This window comes from Scyliorhinus canicula, chromosome 14, assembly GCF_902713615.1.
Source record: "Scyliorhinus canicula chromosome 14, sScyCan1.1, whole genome shotgun sequence".
NCBI classification, from domain to species: domain Eukaryota; kingdom Metazoa; phylum Chordata; class Chondrichthyes; order Carcharhiniformes; family Scyliorhinidae; genus Scyliorhinus; species Scyliorhinus canicula.
In genome coordinates, this window is record NC_052159.1 from 15,273,386 (window position 1) to 15,290,849 (window position 17,464).

Genomic DNA, 17,464 nt, shown 5'->3' on the forward strand with positions numbered 1-17,464 from the left:
CAAGTTTAAAGCTCAGGGTAGCAACATGAAATGGAAATGAAATGAAATGAAAATCATTTATTGTCACAAGTAGGCTTCAAATGAAGTTACTGTGAAAAGCCCCTAGTCGCCACATTCCGGCACCTGTTCGGGGAGGCTGGTACAGGAATTGAACCGTGCTGCTGGCCTGCCTTGTCTGCTTTCAAAGGCAGCGATTTAGCCCTGTGCTAAACCAGCCCCTTGATATAAATTTGTGATTGATGGATATATATTTGGCTGTGTGACAGGAAACGGAGAAGTGATTAACAGTTTTATTTTTCGAACTGGAGGAAGGTTTGTAGTGGAATTCACAAGGGTCGGTGTTTGGACTCTTGCTTTTCCTGATAATTTCAAAATTTCCTGACCATGCACAACTTGGGAAGTGTTGTCAACTGAGGAAATTAGAGTAGAACTTTAAAAGAAATAGGTTGCTGCGATGGGCAGACACCCGAGTCCCTGGTGCTGTGAGGCTGCAGTCCTGTGCTGGTTACATAGAAACATAGAAACATAGAAAATAGATGCAGGAGGAAGCCATTTGGCCCTTCCAGCCTGCTTTCCCCATTCGTAATGATGAAATGAAATGAAAAATGAAAATCGCTTATTGGCACGAATAGGCTTCATTGAAGTTACTGTGAAAAGCCCCTAGTCGCCACATTCCGGCGCTTGTCCGGGGAGGCTGGTACGGGAATCGAACGATGCTGCTGGCCTGCTTGGTCTGCTTTAAAAGCCAACGATTTAGCCCAATGTGCTTAAACCAGCCCCTGATCATGGTTCATCATCCAACTCAATAGCCTGTTCCCGACCCCCCCCCCCCCCCCCCCCCCATCCAAATCCTTTGACCCCATCTAACACCTTATTAAAACATTACAATGTTTTGGCCTCAACTATTTTCAGTTGTAGTGAATTCCACAGGTTCACCACTCTAGGTGAAGAAATTTCTCTATATCTCAGTCCTACATGGTTTGCCCGAATCCTCAGACTGTGACCCATGGTTCTTGATTACCCCACCATCAGGAACAGCTACTCTGTCTAGTTCTGTTAGAAGTTTGTAGATTTATGAGATCTCTCTTTCCCCCCCCCCCCCCGCCCCCCCTTGCCCCTGACAAGCAATTTTCATTTCATTTCATTCTTCTAAACTCCAGTGAATATTATCCTAACTGACTCAATTTCTCCTCTGCCCCATCCCAGGACTCAGTCTGGTAAACCTTTGCTGTACCCCCTCTAGAGCAAGAACATCCTTCCTCAGATAGACACACTACTCCAGGTGAGGTCTCATCAAGGTCCTATATAATTGCAGCAAGACATCCCTACTCCTGTATTCTAATCCCCTCGCTATGAAGGCCGACATACCATTTTGCCTTCTTTATCACCTGCTGCACCTGTATGCTTACCTTCAGCTGCTCATGTATAGGGACACCCAGGTCTCGTTGCACATTCTTCTCTTTCAATTTATAGCCTCACATTTAACCATATTATACTGCATCTTCCATGCATTTGCTCACTGAGCTTGTCCAAATCCTACTGAAACATCTCTGGGTCCTCCCCATAGCTCACTCACCCTTCTATGAAAAATCAAAATTGCTTATTGTCACAAGTATGTTATAGGAGTGGCGTTTTCAGAACCCCAAAATGTATCATGGAGTTCAACCAACCTCTCCCTTTAATGTATTGTTGCTTTTGAAGCACACGGCTTGGTCTCCAGGTGTGATATTACAATTATCGACACATGGGTTTTTAAACACAAAACAGTGTTTATTCCATGAATTCAACTTAATCTTTTTAAATAAACATTGGATCATTTACCACCCCTTACTCCAAAGATAACCCCAAAAATAATACAACACTAAATAATCCCTCAAAATGTTCCTTCAAACCTCCAAAAGACTTAACACCTTTTAACAACAGAAACCCATCAGGTTAAAGACATTACTATTATGAGTTTAAATCACCCAAATAATTCAGAGACAATCTTGCAGAGATCACCGCAGATCCAGCTCACCAAGCTCGTTTCCTCAAAACTGAAGCTAAAACTCCCAAAAAGCAGAAGTGAGCTCAGCTCAGCTCCCCCCCCCCCCCCCCCCCCCCCACCACCCCCCCCCCCCCCCCCCCTCTGACACCACTTCAGTAATATGAGCTGCTCTATTTCTTAAAGGTACATTGCTTAAACATCCATTTCTTAAAGGTACTCTCACATGACAAGTAGGCTTCAAATGAATTTACTGTGAAAAGCCCCTAGTCACCACATTCCGGTACCTGTTCGGGGAGGCTGATATGGGAATTGAACCGTGCTGCTGGCCTGCCTTGTCTGCTTTCAAAGGCAGCGATTTAGCCCTGTGCTAAACCAGCCCCTTGATATAAATTTGTGATTGATGTGATTGATGGATATAAATTTGGCTGTGTCTTGGTCTGCTTTGGCTATCTGTTGCTTTCACTGCTTTTATACCGTTCTTTTTCATCATACTTCAGGCTTATTCTGTTCCATTGTGAACGACCCTTTATAGGTCCTCCCATCAGTCAGAAAGAAACTGATACAAGGGTTGATAGTATCATTGGCTACTGTTTTAAGATATGTCCTGTTACAATAAAGCTCCAGCATCTGTCTTCCCATTGCAGATAGATCACCTATCTCTGTGAAGAACATAAAGATGAATTGAATATTACTTGAGCTCAAAAGCTAGATGTAGCTGGTTTGGAAATGATTTTCTACAGCTGATTGCTCAATTGGTCACAGTGAGGAAACTGGCTGCACGTTTTAAGACTTGTATTCAAGGAACATTTTATTGGCCCTTCTGCCAGTCTTCAGTTTTCATGGTTAGAATATGGCAATTTACCATGACATCCCTGTTCTTAACATGCCAATCAAAGTGTTATGGCCAGATTCTTGCATAGATGAAATATCAGACCCCACACACTGCCGCCTGCTTTCAGGAAGGCCAGCTACATGTTACAAAATAAATAATGAAAAAGTGGCTGAACTAGTTTGCTCTTGGGCTGAAGCTACGAAAGCAATTTGTGATTCATGCTTCGACAACAACTTGCAGATTTCAAAGCCAAACATTTGATGCTCTCTGTATCCTTTGCATTGAACTTTACTGGCAGGTAACACATTTTGAAATGAATTACGTTTGATTGTTTTGTGGATATATAGACCAGAGAAGGTTCTCTAGATTGATTCTGGGTATGAAGGGATTGTCTTATAAGGAGGGCAATTAGGGATGGGCAACAAATACTGGCCGAGCCAGTGAAGCTGACATCCAGAAAAAAATGAATTAAAAAAAAAAAAAGTTTGAGTAGGTTGGAGTTGTAGTGATTGGAGTTTAAAAGAATTAGCTTATTGAGACTCTGAGGATTCTCAGGCAGCTTGACAGGGTAGATGCTGAGAAGTCATTTCCCCCTATGGGAGAGTTTTGGACCAGAGGGCATAATCTGAGTAAGGGGTCACCCATTTAAGACGAGAGATGAGGAGGAATTTCCTCAGGAGGGTAGTGAATCTATGGAATTCCTTACTACAGAGGACAGTAGAAACTGGCTCATTAAGTATGTAGACAGAATTTTAATCGATAAGGGGATCAAGGATTATGGAGATAAGGTGGTAAAGTAGAGTTGAGGATTATCATATTAGATTATTCATGATCTCATTGAATGGCAGAGCAGACTCGATGGGCCGAATGGCCTACCTCTGCTCCTACGTCTTTTATGGTCTTAACTCTGAATCAATATCACTTGGACATAGTATCTGATCATGCCAGATCTGCTGAGTATTTCCACCATTTTCTGTTTTCTATCTCATTTGTGGGACTTCACTGTTTAGAATTTGCCTGTTGCGTTTCATAGATTACAACAGTGTACTTAAAACGTACTTAATTGTGACATATTCTGTTATGTTTTAGGATTGTGAAAAGCAGTATATAAATGCAAACCTTTCTTTTGTTAAAGATGACAGTGCATGAATCATGAACCTGTTCTCTACCCTGTAAAATCCCGATAACTTCCAATGCTAAAAAAATGTAGTTTCACCAGTTCGCCTATTCTGCATGAGTCTTTTGCTGCAAATTAGCAAGGCTGGGAAGCCTGGGGATAACCCATTATTCATCAAGATCCCAAATGGCCCACTGTCCTCACTGCGTGATAATTGGCTCACACAAAGTTATTCCAGCTGAATGGTTAGAAAGGAGATGGAACAAAATGAGCATTACTGCAAGTTATGGGCCATTATTTTTGAATAATTAATCTGAAACTATTAGCCAATTCTAAATATCTGACCAAAGGATCGTATTGTCTGAAATTTGGTAACTTATTTCAGAAACTATTTCTGATGGACTTTTGAATTACCCAAAAAGCAAAGTTATAGAGTTGAAGGAGGATTGAGGGAGGCAAAGTCAAAACCACTTCATGTTATCTTTTTTTTAATACATTTAGCGTATCCAATTATTTTGTTCCAATTAAGGGGCAATTCAGCGTGGCCAATCCACCTAACCTGCACATCTTTGGGTTGTGGGGGTGAAACCCACGCAGGCACGGGGAGAACGTGCAAACTCCACACGGACAGTGACCCAGGGCTGTGATTCGAACCCGGGTCCTCAGCGCCGTAGGCAGCAATGCTAACCACTGTGCCACCGTGCTGCCCACTTCGTTATCTTTGTGAGAATTTTCTAATTTGGGAACTTAGTCAAGAAATATTGAGAAATTCTGAGTTAACAGCTGAGCCCTGCAGCAAGCCATTTTTTTTAGCTGATCAGCAGAACTCTTTGAGATGATTTAAGTGACTATGAAATGTGCACTTTACTTGTTCTAACACCAGATGGTGTTATGGTCCTGCACTGAAACTGATGAGGTTAGTTACATTCAGATCAAGACAATATTAAGCAAAATTTGAAGTCCACAAAACAGCTGTATGTTCTGGTTTTATGTTGAGAATTACTCTAGGTAATCTTGGTTCTGAATTTGAATGTTTGTGTACCACACTTATGCTGACATAAATGATTTCAATGGTTGCTCTTTTGAAAAGGTGGAAGCACTGAGGGTGGCAAGGGCACAAAATGTATGCTGGTTAGAAGACTTAAATGTCCAGCACCACGAGTGGCTTGGTAGCACAGATTGGGGCTGTGGCAGGTCGTGAGGGTACCAGTAAAAGGGAAAACCTACTTGACCTCTTCCTCACCAATTTGCCTGCCACAGATACATATGTCCATGACAATATTGGTAGGAGTGACCACCGCATAATCCTTGTGGTGATTTAAGTTCCATCTTCCATTATGCTATGTGGCACTACCACAGCTAAATGGGACAGATCTGGATCTAGCAATTCAAGACTGAGCATCTATGAGACGCTGTGGGCCATCAGCAGCAGCAGCAGAATTGTAGTCAACCACAATCTGTAACCTTATGGCCTGGCATTTCCCCCACTCTACCAGCAAGCCAGGGGATTAACTCTAGTTCAATCAAGAGTGCAGGAGGGCATGCTATCAGTAACACTTTGCAGTCCTAAAAATGAAGTGTCAACCTGGTGAAGCTACAACACAGGATAACTTGCATGCCAAACAGCAAGTAAGAGAGCTAAGTGATTTCTGTAACCAATGGATCATATCTAAATTCGGCAGTCCTGCCACATCCACTCGTGAATGGTAGAGGACAATTAAATAAATAACTCACTGGAGGAGGAGGTTCCAACAAGTACCCTCATCCTCCATGATGGAGTAGCCCAGCACATCATTGAAAAAGATGAGGCTGAAGCATTTGCAATATTTTCAGCCAGATGTGCAGAGCGGATGTCCACCTCGCCTCCTCTGCAGGTCCCAAGCATCACCAATGTAAATCTTCAGCCAATTCGATCCACTCCACGTGATATCAAGAAATGGCTGATGGCACTGGATACTGCAAAGACTGAGTCCTGATTCCGGCAAGAATACTGAAGACTTGTGCTCCAGAATTGCCACACCCCCAGCCAAGCTGTTCCAGTACAGCTAGAACACGAGCATCTACCCGGGAATGTTCAAAATTGCCCAATCATGTCCTGTAAGCAAGATACAGGGCAAATCTAACCTGGCCAATAACTGCCCCATCAGCCTACTCTCTTATCATCAATAAAGTGTTGGAAGGGGTCATCAACAGTACTATCAAGTGACACTTGCTGAGCAATAACTGCTCTCTGATGCTCAGTTTGGGTTTCACCAGTGTCACTCATCTCCTGACCTCATAACAGTCTAGGTTCAAACATGGACAAAAGGGTTGAATTCCAGATGTTAGGTGAGAGTGACTACCCTTGACATCAAGGCAGCATTTGACTGAGTATGGCATCAAGGAGCCCTACCAAAAACAAGTCTGTGGGAATCAGGGAGGGAAATCTTCCAATGGTTGGAGTTATACTTCGAAGATGGTTGTGGTAGTAGGAGGTCAATCATCTCCGTTCTAGGACATCACGCAGGAGTTCCTCGAGGTAGTGTCCTAGGCCCAACCAGCTCAGGTGGTTCGTCAATGAGCATCCTTCCATCATAAGGTCTGAGGTGGGGATGCTTGCTAATGAAGGAACGATGCTCGCCATCGGCGATTCCTCAGACACTGAAGCAGTCCATGCCCAAATGCAACAAGATCTGGAAAATATCGAGGCTTGGGCTGAAAAGTGGCAAGCAGCATTCACGCCACAAGTGCCAGAGCTTGACCATCTCTAACAAGAGCGAATTTAACCATTATCCCTCAACTTTCACTGGCATTACCATTGCTTAATCCCACACTTTCAACATCAACAAACTCATTTCGGACGTGGACTTCCTGCAGGTGCAGCAGAAGACTCGATTCAGAATTTATTGGCTGCATTGTGTATGAGGAAACGAGGGAATTCCACTCTTGAACTGAAATGTACCAACCTGCTTTGTGCTGATACAGGGAGCCAAAAGGAGAAGAGTGTTCCATTGCCCAACCAACAGTTTTGAGCAATTTCAACAGAGATCCATTGTATAATAAAACCCCTCAAGTTATACGTAACTCTTTATTCCTAATGACTATATTTTGATCATTGTACATTGACTTGTTTCATCAGTATCAGTAATTTGCTCTGATTCTCTTTTCAACAAAATAAATGAGAATTTTCTTTTGTTCCCCTTTTGATAGAACTTGGACACTCTGCGGGACACCAGAATACCTTGCACCAGAAGTTATACAGAGTAAAGGTCACGGGAGAGCTGTGGACTGGTGGGCATTAGGCGTGCTGATGTTTGAAATGCTTTCAGGGTAAGTGGCTTTGGAGGTTTGTTCAGTTGTTCCCTCAAATTCATATGTTGCTAAGACTTCAGTTTATTGCAATTGCTTGATTCTTGAGTGGTTACCTAAAAAAGTACTTCAATTTTAGGAATAAAACTGTCGCTTGGTTGTACCGAACCTCAATATTGCTGAAAGAAGAGAGATGTTGCCAAAACTTTGTCTTGCACTCATCAGGATAAACGCAAGAATGTCAAATTTCAAACAATCATCACAATTTATTCTACAGCAGAAAAGGGTGTTGATTAGTTGGCAAGTCAATTCTGATTGGCGGAGTCTTTGCCACGGAGACAGCTATTGGCTCTCCAAGCTCCTGGATAATTCAAAATAGGTGCACGGCCTGGATATATTCCTTTTATTTACTGAATGCAGGTCCCTGCACAAATGTCGCTTATAGCAGCATAAATGAGCTACATTACGAGCTTGGCGGATTACCTTAAATCTGTTGTTAGTGTAGCTATTAGCACACTTGGGATTGTTCAGCAAATGCCGTCCGTTCGCAGCATCACACAGACAACCCCCATTTTGTTTTGTGTTTTGCAAGCGCGGTCCAGTTAAGTAGAGTCAGAAATTTTTAAAACTTTTTCGGGATGTGGGTTTCACTGGCCAGGCCAGCAATTGTTGCCCATCGCTAATTGACTTTGAGAAGGTGGTGGTGAGCTGCCTTGAACCGCTGCAGTCTGTGAATAGCTACACGCATTGTGCTATTAGGGAGGGAGTTCCAGGATTTTGCCCCAGCGACAGTGAAGGAATAATGATACATTTCCAGATCAGGATAGTGAGTGACTTGGAGGGGAACTTGGTGGTGTTCCCATGTATCTGCTGTCCTTGTCCTTTCTCGATGGTAATGGTCGTGAGCTTGGAAGCTGCTGCCTAAAGAGGGTTGGTGAGTTCCTACAGTGTACTCACTGCTGCTACTGTGCGTTGGTGGTGAAAGATGTGAATGGGGTGCCAATCAAACGGACTGTTTTGTCCTGGATGATGTTGATCATCTTGAATATTCTTGGAGTTGCACTCATGTGGGCAAGTGGAGAGTATTCCATCACATTTCTGACTTGAGCCTTGTAGGTCGTGGACATGCTTTGAGGAGTCAAGGGGTGAATCACTCGCCACAGGATTCCTAGCCTCTGATCTCTTGTAGCCACAGTAATTTTATGGCTAATCCAGTTCAATTTCTCGTCAATCGTGATGCCCAGAATGTTGATGGTGGATTTTCAGTGTTGGTAATGCCATTGAATATCAAGGGACATTGGTTTGATTCTGTCTTTTTGGAGATGGGCATGGCCTGGCACTTGTGTGGCACGAATAATACTTACCACTTGTCAGCCCAAGCCTGGATATTGTCCAGGTCTTGCTGCATTTGGACATGGACTGCTTAAGGAATTGCAAATGGTGCAATCATCATGGAAGGAAGATCATTGATGAAACAGCTGAAAGTGGTTGGGCCCAGGACACTACCCCGAGGAACTCCTGCAGTAACATCCCAAAACGAAGATGACTGACCTCCACCAACCACAACCATCTTCATTTGTGCTCGGCATGACTCCAACTAGTGAAGTAATTTCCATCTTATTCCCATGAACTCCAGTTTTGCTAGGGCTCCTTGATGCCACACTCGATCAAATGCTGCCATGATGTCAAGCGCAATCGCTCTCACCCCACCCTGCCTATTATGAAAAACCAATTATGTTTGATTTGATCAGCCAATTGCAGGAACATACAGCCTGGGCATCGCACCGGCATTGAAATTCATACACAACATTGCGCAATTGTGTGCTAGGTAGAATGTCTTTTGTACTGCCGCAAGCAGCCTATCAGTAGAAGATTCTACTCCTCCCATGCAGTACGTTTTTCAGTACCAGTACGATGCCAGGTACATCGGCCATGCGCCCAAGTAATTTGTTCATCAGCTGGAACAGCATGTTCCTTCAGTTGTTCATAATAGGCATAATGTGCTTGCCAGTCCATGCTCGCCAAATCCAAAACAAAACATTTGCTGTTGGATGTGATTCAGTGATTGAACAGCACTTGTTGAACAATCCTGAGCACGCCAATAGCTACACCAACAACCAATTTAATATACTCAGCCAAGATTCTAATGTAGCTCATTAGGAGCGACCTACATTCTTATGCAGGAACCTGTTTCCTACAAACAAAAGAAATATGTTCAAGCTGTGCACCTATTTTGAATTACCCAGGTGCTTAAAATTGTCCATTGCTTTATTCATGGCAGTGCCTCAGCCAATGAGTGTCAAATTGCCAATCAATCAGTTCCATTTTGTACTGGTGTTTAAATTGTTGTTAAATTGGACATTCTTGCATTTGCCCTGATGTGTGCAAGACAAAAAGCTTCTCTCTTTTCAGTGAGGAATAAAATTAGATTGTTTATTGAGGTTCGGAAGCAGGCAAAACTTTATCAATGTTATTTCTTTGCTTAGAGAAAACTACTATACCCTTACTCCAGAAAGATAAACACAGAACATAATACTTGACAACTGACCTGGTATATGGAATGGGTAGTGGACTGCTGTCTAAAACCCTTAATGAGCTTCCCTGATGACTTGTTAAATGGAAGCACCATCTGGTGTAGTATTGAGTCATGACGGTCAGACTCAAAACCTTTGGTCTTTGAGCTATCCATTCTCACTGAACTAACAGTCTTGGGGCAGTGTAGTTTTGGTGTGCTACATTACATTTGGTATGCTACAGGTCGTTTCCATTGGCGGGTGAAAGCAGAACTAGGGGGCATAGCCTCAAAATAAGGGGAAGTAGATTTAGGACTGAGTCTAGGAGGAACTTCTTCACCCAAAGGCTTGTGAATCTATGGAATTCATTGCCCAGTGAAGCAGTAGAGGCTTCTTCATTAAATGTTTTTAAGATAAAGATAGTTTTTTGAAGAATAAAGGGATTAAGGGTTATGGTGTTCAGGCCGGAAAGTGGAGCTGAGTCCACAAAAGATCAGCCATGATCTCATTGAATGGCGGAGCAGGCTCGAGGGGCCAGATGGCCTACTACTCCTCCTAGTTCTTATTAGGGAGAGGAAACACTGACCAGAGTTGCATACTTGACTGCTGTTCAATGACTCCTGCTACAATTTATGCAGGTGAGAATGTTGGATGAGGGTAACATTTGGTTCAGATAGAATCTGGTACTGAACCGTTAGCGAGAGTCCCAAATTAATAATAATAATCTTTATTATTATCGTCACAAGAAGGCACTGCAATGAAGTTACTGTGAAAATCCCCAGTCGCCACACTCCGGCGCCTGTTCGGGTACACGGAGGGAGAATTCAGAATGTCCAATTCACCTAGCAGCACGTCTTATAAGCAAACCAGGGCAGGCCAGCAGCACGATTCAATTCCCGTACCAGCCTCCCCGAATAGGCGCCGGAATGTGGCGACTAGGGGCTTTTCACAGTAACTTCATTTGAAGCCTACTTGTGACAATAAGCGATTTTCTTTTCATTTCTTTTCGGGATGAGGGATCATTTTTTTTTCAATAATCAAAATCGCTGTAAACATTTATAGACACGTTTATATCTTGGAAGTAAATTATTTACAGTATTATGGCAAAGCTTGGAAATGATGAAAACTAAAATATTGTCGGCATCAGTGTGGCAAAGCAACAAGACCACTGGACAAATCCATTTTACGATTGAGGATTTTTTATTCCATGGACTCTTGAGGCATTCCAAGTGAGACACCATTGATTGTGTTGACTCTAATATAGTTTGATATACTTTTGTCAAATTTTGTTAATGATCGCATGAAGCGTCTAAGTTTTTTGAAACTCTTTCAAAGGCACTTTATAAGTCTATGTGGATGCTATTGATATAATTTATAATCTTACACCCAATAGTAAATGTTCCTGAAAGGTTAGTTAACCGTAGAAACTTTGAGCATTTTTTGTAAGTTATTTAACCGTAACTATGTTTTAAAAGAAAAAACTTGTATTTCATTGTGAGTGTTGAACAATAAAGCAACCAGGTTACTTAAGGTCTGGCTTTTTTTAAAATTCCCCTCTCCTTCCCTACAACCCCCTTCAAAACTTCATCTGTCTGTTTAGCAAAATGTACATTTGCCAGGAAACTTTCCAGGTACAAGTCTGAAAATTATGTTCCGGATTGTAAGGCAAAAGACAGAGTTTTTAAGAAACGTTTGGTAGCTGGTGTACCGATTGGAGGCAAATTCAACATTATTTGGAATGTGGAACTGTTTATTTTTGTGGAAGACAATAGCTTTTGGAATATTTTGTACAAAATTGCTTGGATTTCTGCACATCCGCTTTCAGTTAGAACACAAGTTTATAAACTTGAATTTTAGAAAAATAGACATTTCTTTTTAGTTCTTTGTTATATTTGAGTTGCCAATATAATTATGTTGACCATTGCACTATGGAGTGAACTTTTGGATGTGGGTGTCATAGGCTAGCATTTTATAACAATATCTTGTTGCACTGAGGAAGTAGCTGTGTGGCTTTCTAAATAACCTTGGAATGCAGTTAAAAGTCGATACCACCTTTGTGTGGAACTGGAAACACAAATAGGCAGATTGGGTAAGAACAAAATATTATCTTCCATCAAGGACATGACAAATAAATTCCTTTTTTTAAAAACTTTTACTGATAACCACTTCTTATTGGTATTTAAAAAAAAAAAAAATAATTTAGATACCCAATTAATTTTTTTCCAATTAAGGGGGCAATTTAGCTTGGCAAATCCACCTACCCTGCACATCTTTGGGTTGTGGGGACGAAACCCACGTAAACACTGGGAGAATGTGCAAACTCAACACGGACAGTGACCCAGAGCCGGGATCGAACCTGGGACCTCGGCGCCGTGATTTGGTATATTTCTGAAACTGAATTCAAATTCTCAAGGTGTCATGTTCTGCTTTGAACTCGTGTTCACTAGGTTATTCAGCAAAGTACTGGCACATTCATAAGTGAAGAAGCATATGAACACCAATAAAATTGTTTAGAAAAATGGGAACAGTTGAATCTAATGCAAGACCATGGCCCCATCAGCCTCTTCAGGCAGATGTAAAAGAAAATTCTGTGGCACTATTGGAAAAAGACCAGGGAACCTACTCCAGGTGTCCTGGCCAATGTTTATCCCTCAGCCAATCACTAACAGAATGATAGGGTGGGATACTGCACTGCAGCCTCATAGCTCCAGGGAACGGATTCAATTCCCGCCCCAGGTGACTGTGTGGAGTTTGCATGTTTGCCGAGTGTCTGCGTGGGTTTCCGCCGGGTGCTCCGGTTTCCTCCCACACTCCAAAGATGTGCAGGCTAGGTGGATTGGCCATGCTAAATTCTCCCTTAGTGTCCAAAAGGTTAGGTGGGGTTACGGGGATAGGTGGGGACTTGAGCTTAAGTAGGGTGCTCTTTCCAAGGGCCGGTGCAGACTCGATGGGCCAAAATAGCCGCCTTCACTGTTGGGATTACTATTGCAATCCGCTTATTATCATGTTGCTGTTTGTGGGATCTTCATTTCACAGCAATAAGTCGATTTGGCCTATTGTGTCCATGCTGGCTCTTTCTGGAGAAATCATTACTGTTCCATTCTTCTCTAGCCCTCCTGCCCACTTTATTTCCCTCCCTGTCTATCCAGCTTCCTTTTGAATTCCTACATTACAACAGTGACTATATTTCTGATGAAAGGTACTAAGTAAATCCATGTTTCTTTATATGTTCTGTGTTTCTATCTTGCTGGATCATCATTTTCAAGGTTTTCCAGTCTGTATTTTTCTATCCTGTTTCCCTCTGTTCAGTTTTATGTTCTTCATTCTGTTTCCCCTGCCAAGTATTCTTCTCACATACCAGTTTATTGGCTTGTTTACTATTGAATATTTCCATAGTTGGATTCAGTTGTGGTCATTTTAACATCCATTTTAAAGTATTTGTTCTGGTTTATAAACATTCAATACGACTGGGTAATCCATGTATTGATCTGTTTTAATGTAATGACAGGCGTGGGGCCAGTTTAACTCAGTTGGCTGGACAGCTGGTTTGTGATGCAGAGCAAGACCAACAGCACGGGTTACTCATGAAGGCCCCGCCTTCTCAAACTTGCCCTCACATGAGGTTAAATCACCACCAGTCAGCTCTCAAAGGGGAGAGCAGACTATGGTCATCTGTAACTATGATGACTTTACTTAGAGGTTCTCTTGGTATTCACCTGAAAGGAATATTTTCAGTTTAAAATAATGCCAGCTGTTAAGCTCTTGAGTCTTTGGTGCAACTAAGGATAATTTCAGCTAACTTTGCTATGCATATACCCTCAGTAGCAGCATCGTAATGCTATGAAAAAGTTCATCGCACTTAATTATTTAGGACAAGCTCAATTTTGTTACATCTGTTCATGGGTTTTATTTTTCACTTTTGTCTTTGAAGTTTTAGAATTTTGCATTTGGTTTGAATGTCTCCCAAGTACCTTACTAAACAGTTCCTCATTGTGTATTGATATCATTTGCTTTGTCATGATGAAGGTAATTAAGTGCCGGGTACCCCTGCCTTTGGTGCCTTGCCTATATGGTCATTTTTCCTGGATGAGTTTGGACAGCATATTAGAAGCCTATTTGTTGCAACAGATCCATGGATCCTTGTGTATTATCAATGCACATGGGCATTCAGATAGGAGTTGCTAGAAAACAATGGTGGCTAATTAAATTTTTTCACCCCATCACCCTTTTTATTCCTTTGCAGAATGTCTTCACTGCCAAAGCCAACAGTTATTGCCTATCCCTATATAACTGAATGCTTGCTTAGCCTTTTCAGAGGTCAGTTAAGAGTCAACCAAGTTGCATGTAGGCTAGACCAGGTAAGGAGGGCAGATTTCCTTCCCTGAAGAAGAAGCGTTACACCAATCTGATAGCAATCAGTCACTAAGACTCTAAAACTAACAATTATTTCAGGTTTATTTAATGAATTGAGTATAAATACCCCAGTTGTTGAAGTGGAATTTGAACTTGGGTTTCCAGATCATTAACCCAGGCCTCTGGAATATGAGTCCAGTTACACAACCACTATGCTGCCATATCATTGGTATTTCTATAGCCCAATGGATTCCGAACCAGTTGCACTTTGACTGACTATTCCAGCTGAGATCAGCTAAACACCAGTTGGAAATTGAAGCTTTGAAATTCTGTGTAGTTTCCCAATTAATTTTCTCGCAGATCATCCAAGATGGTTAAAGTGAATTGGAAAAATACTGCCATGATTCTTTTGATAGAAATCTATACAACTATTCTTTTAGAATTGGAGCCTGCAATACTTTAATTTACTTGATACCTATATAAAGTGTTGTTTATTTTATTGTTCTTTGGGCTTAAGTCGAGGAAAACACCAAAAATGACTAGTTTTAAACTCTTTGAATTTCTGACCTTCATTGAAATGGAGACAGTAAGACAATATTTTTCAAACTTTTTTTCCTAGGGCCCATTTTTGCCAATCTGCCGTCCTTCGGGACCCACGCTTGCCAACCTTCGTGGCCGATGCCATTTTAGCTTACCTTTAATGCGAAAGGGGAGCCTGCTTGGTCCTCATGATCTCACTCCAATCAGGTTACAATAAAAAGTCTTACAACACCAGGTTAAAATCCAACCTCTTTGTTTCAAATCACTAACTTTCGGAGCACTGCTCCTTCCTCGGGTGAAAGCAGTGCTCCGAAAGCTAGCGATTTGAAGCAAACCTGTTGGACTTCAACCTGGTGTTGTAAGACTTCTTACTGTGCTCATCCCAGACCAACGCCGGCATCTCCACATCATTCAATCAGGTTCACAGAGGGTGAGGGCAATGTGCATATCGGGTACAGAGTTCAGCCAGTTCCTTTGTGCCACCTTCATGTTTGTGAGAATGGAAAATCTACCCTCGCACATGTAAGTCATCCTCAAGGGAATGCTTGTTTTACTCAGCACTGGATACTCCTGGAAATACTTTTCAGTGTATTTCAGTACATGTGGCAATAAGCAAAATCCAATCCAATCCGAGATGCTACTCCAGAATGCTCTGAGCTTCATGGACTTTTGCCGCATTTTTAATGTGCTATCACAGGTCAGGTACAGCAGCGTAGTCTTTCATTTTCAGTCAGTTTTAAGTTAATAAATGGCTCTGGGGTCTCAACCTCAAATGAAACTTTTCACCCACCACTTCTCTTTCAAAATCTGAAACTAAACTCATTTGCTAGTATTTCCTGCAGATAATAGAAATGGGTTTTGCATCCTTATTTATATTGGCACACTTAGCAAAACCATACCTTAAGACAATTTCTTTACACTGCTTTGTTCCTGAGTTAAGTTTCTTCTTTGTAGACTGTTGACCAGAGACCTTGAAGCTTTGTACAGGGTTAACACTAGCACTGCTCTGTCCTGCTGTGAACTCTCCTGTGCAGTTCTCTCCAGATTCAGTTGCGAGACCTTGGCCAGAAGATATATTGCGTCTCTGGCCGTCTCTTACTTGTAAGAAACAATCCATCTTCACAGTCCCCTTGCCTTGCTTGCCAGCAGCTAGAAAATGGCAGAAGCTTTCCTCTGTAATTTGGTGCCAAAAGCACACACTTTGTACAGGGTGCTTGACCTGCTCACTGCTGCCACCTCTGGTGAGAAAACTGCATACAGCTTCATTTCCTTCTCATTTAAAAGGCTGCAGCGGCCGCCATTCTCAATAAAATTGCCGGTAGCGGCTGTTGGACTCTTCTCGTGTAATCAGGACCACCGCGGGAACGCGGTAGCTGATCGATCCACGACCCTCCTGACACCCACCCGCAGGTCGCGAGCTGCACTTTTAAAAACCCTGCAGTAAGATACGGTTATGTGGTAAAGAATCACGCTATATAAAATTATAATCTTTATTAGTGTCACAAGTAGGCTTGCATTAACACTGCAATGAACTTACTGTGAAAATCCCCAAGTTGCCACATTCTGGCGTCTGTTCCGGTACACTGAGGGAGAATTCAGAATGTCCAAATTACCTAATAGCACATCTTCATACAAGACCATAAAACATGGGAGCAGCAGTAGGCCATTCGGCCCTTTGGGTCTTCTCCACCATTTAATGAGATCATCACTGGTCAGAAAATCCTCAACTCCACTTTCCTGCCTTATTTCCTTACCAATTTAAAATCTGTCTATCTCCGCCTTAACCATACTTACCGACTCGGCCTCTGCAGCCCTCTATGGTAAGGAATTCCACAGATTTGCTACCCTCAGAGAGAAGAAATTATAGATTATTACAAATGACATAGCTCTGAATAATGGTTTCTTAAAAACCATACCACCGTGACAAATAACAGGTAATATCAATAACCATGTCTAGTAATTAAGGAAATAAATATGTTGGGTTTGGATATATAGCCTTCCAGTCCTGGGGAATAGCTATTTGCTAGTCATATTGATGACCAACCAGTTCGATCTAAGTGCTTTCCCCAGAGCACATGGTTTTGGTGCAGATTTCATATTTTGGAATTCCTGAGTGCTTGGATTTGATTTGTTAGTAACAGCTTTGACATTTCCTTGATTCCTCTGCTATGAAAATTATGGTCATCAGAGAATTCTTCTCTATTTCAAACCTCCAAAGAATGAAGCTGCTGATCCTTTTTGCTTTCTCATTTCAACGGTAATTCTGCAATTTTCATTTTAAAACAAATGTGCAACGAGTGCACGTACATGGTGTAAATTGGTCTGCACTGAAATCTAGGACAGTGTACATGCTATAAGGTTTGGCTATAATTTAGCTTGAAGTGCTTAATTTTGCAGGACAGATGTTTTGTTTTAAGGTGAGAAGCATCCATGTTGAGAAATCAGTATTTCCCACGTTTTGCACATGAATGCATGACACACTCTCTGATCAAGTGTAGTGGAAAAACTTGTGCATTTTAAACCCACTATATTTTGGTCCCAAAATGGTGGAAGGACCGAAAACCAGCGGACATCAATTTAAATTGCAGGACAACAGGGAAAAGGCAGGAAGCGTGACACTAAGTGTATTGCATTTGCAGAGAGGTGGCACACACATGATAAAATAGAATTTGACATTATGTAGAATAGAATTCCTACAATGCAGGAGGCCATTAGGCCCATCGGGTCTGCCCTCTGAAAGAGCACCTTACCAAGGCCCTCAGCTGGCAGATGGCTAAACCATGATCCTTGTGTCGTGAAAGGTTGAACAGTTGTGCAGATTGTTACCCATTATT

General features: G+C 42.0%; 1 protein-coding gene across 1 annotated transcript in view; it reads left to right on the forward strand.

Moving 5' to 3' along the window:
- The window catches only part of prkx (protein kinase X-linked), a 116,947-nt gene that overhangs the window by 54,871 nt on the left and 44,612 nt on the right, over window positions 1–17,464 (forward strand). Inside the window, exon 4 of the mRNA XM_038818192.1 lies at window positions 7,126–7,245. Coding sequence (XP_038674120.1) covers window positions 7,126–7,245 — 120 coding nt within the window. The remainder of the gene's footprint in view (window positions 1–7,125; window positions 7,246–17,464) is intronic.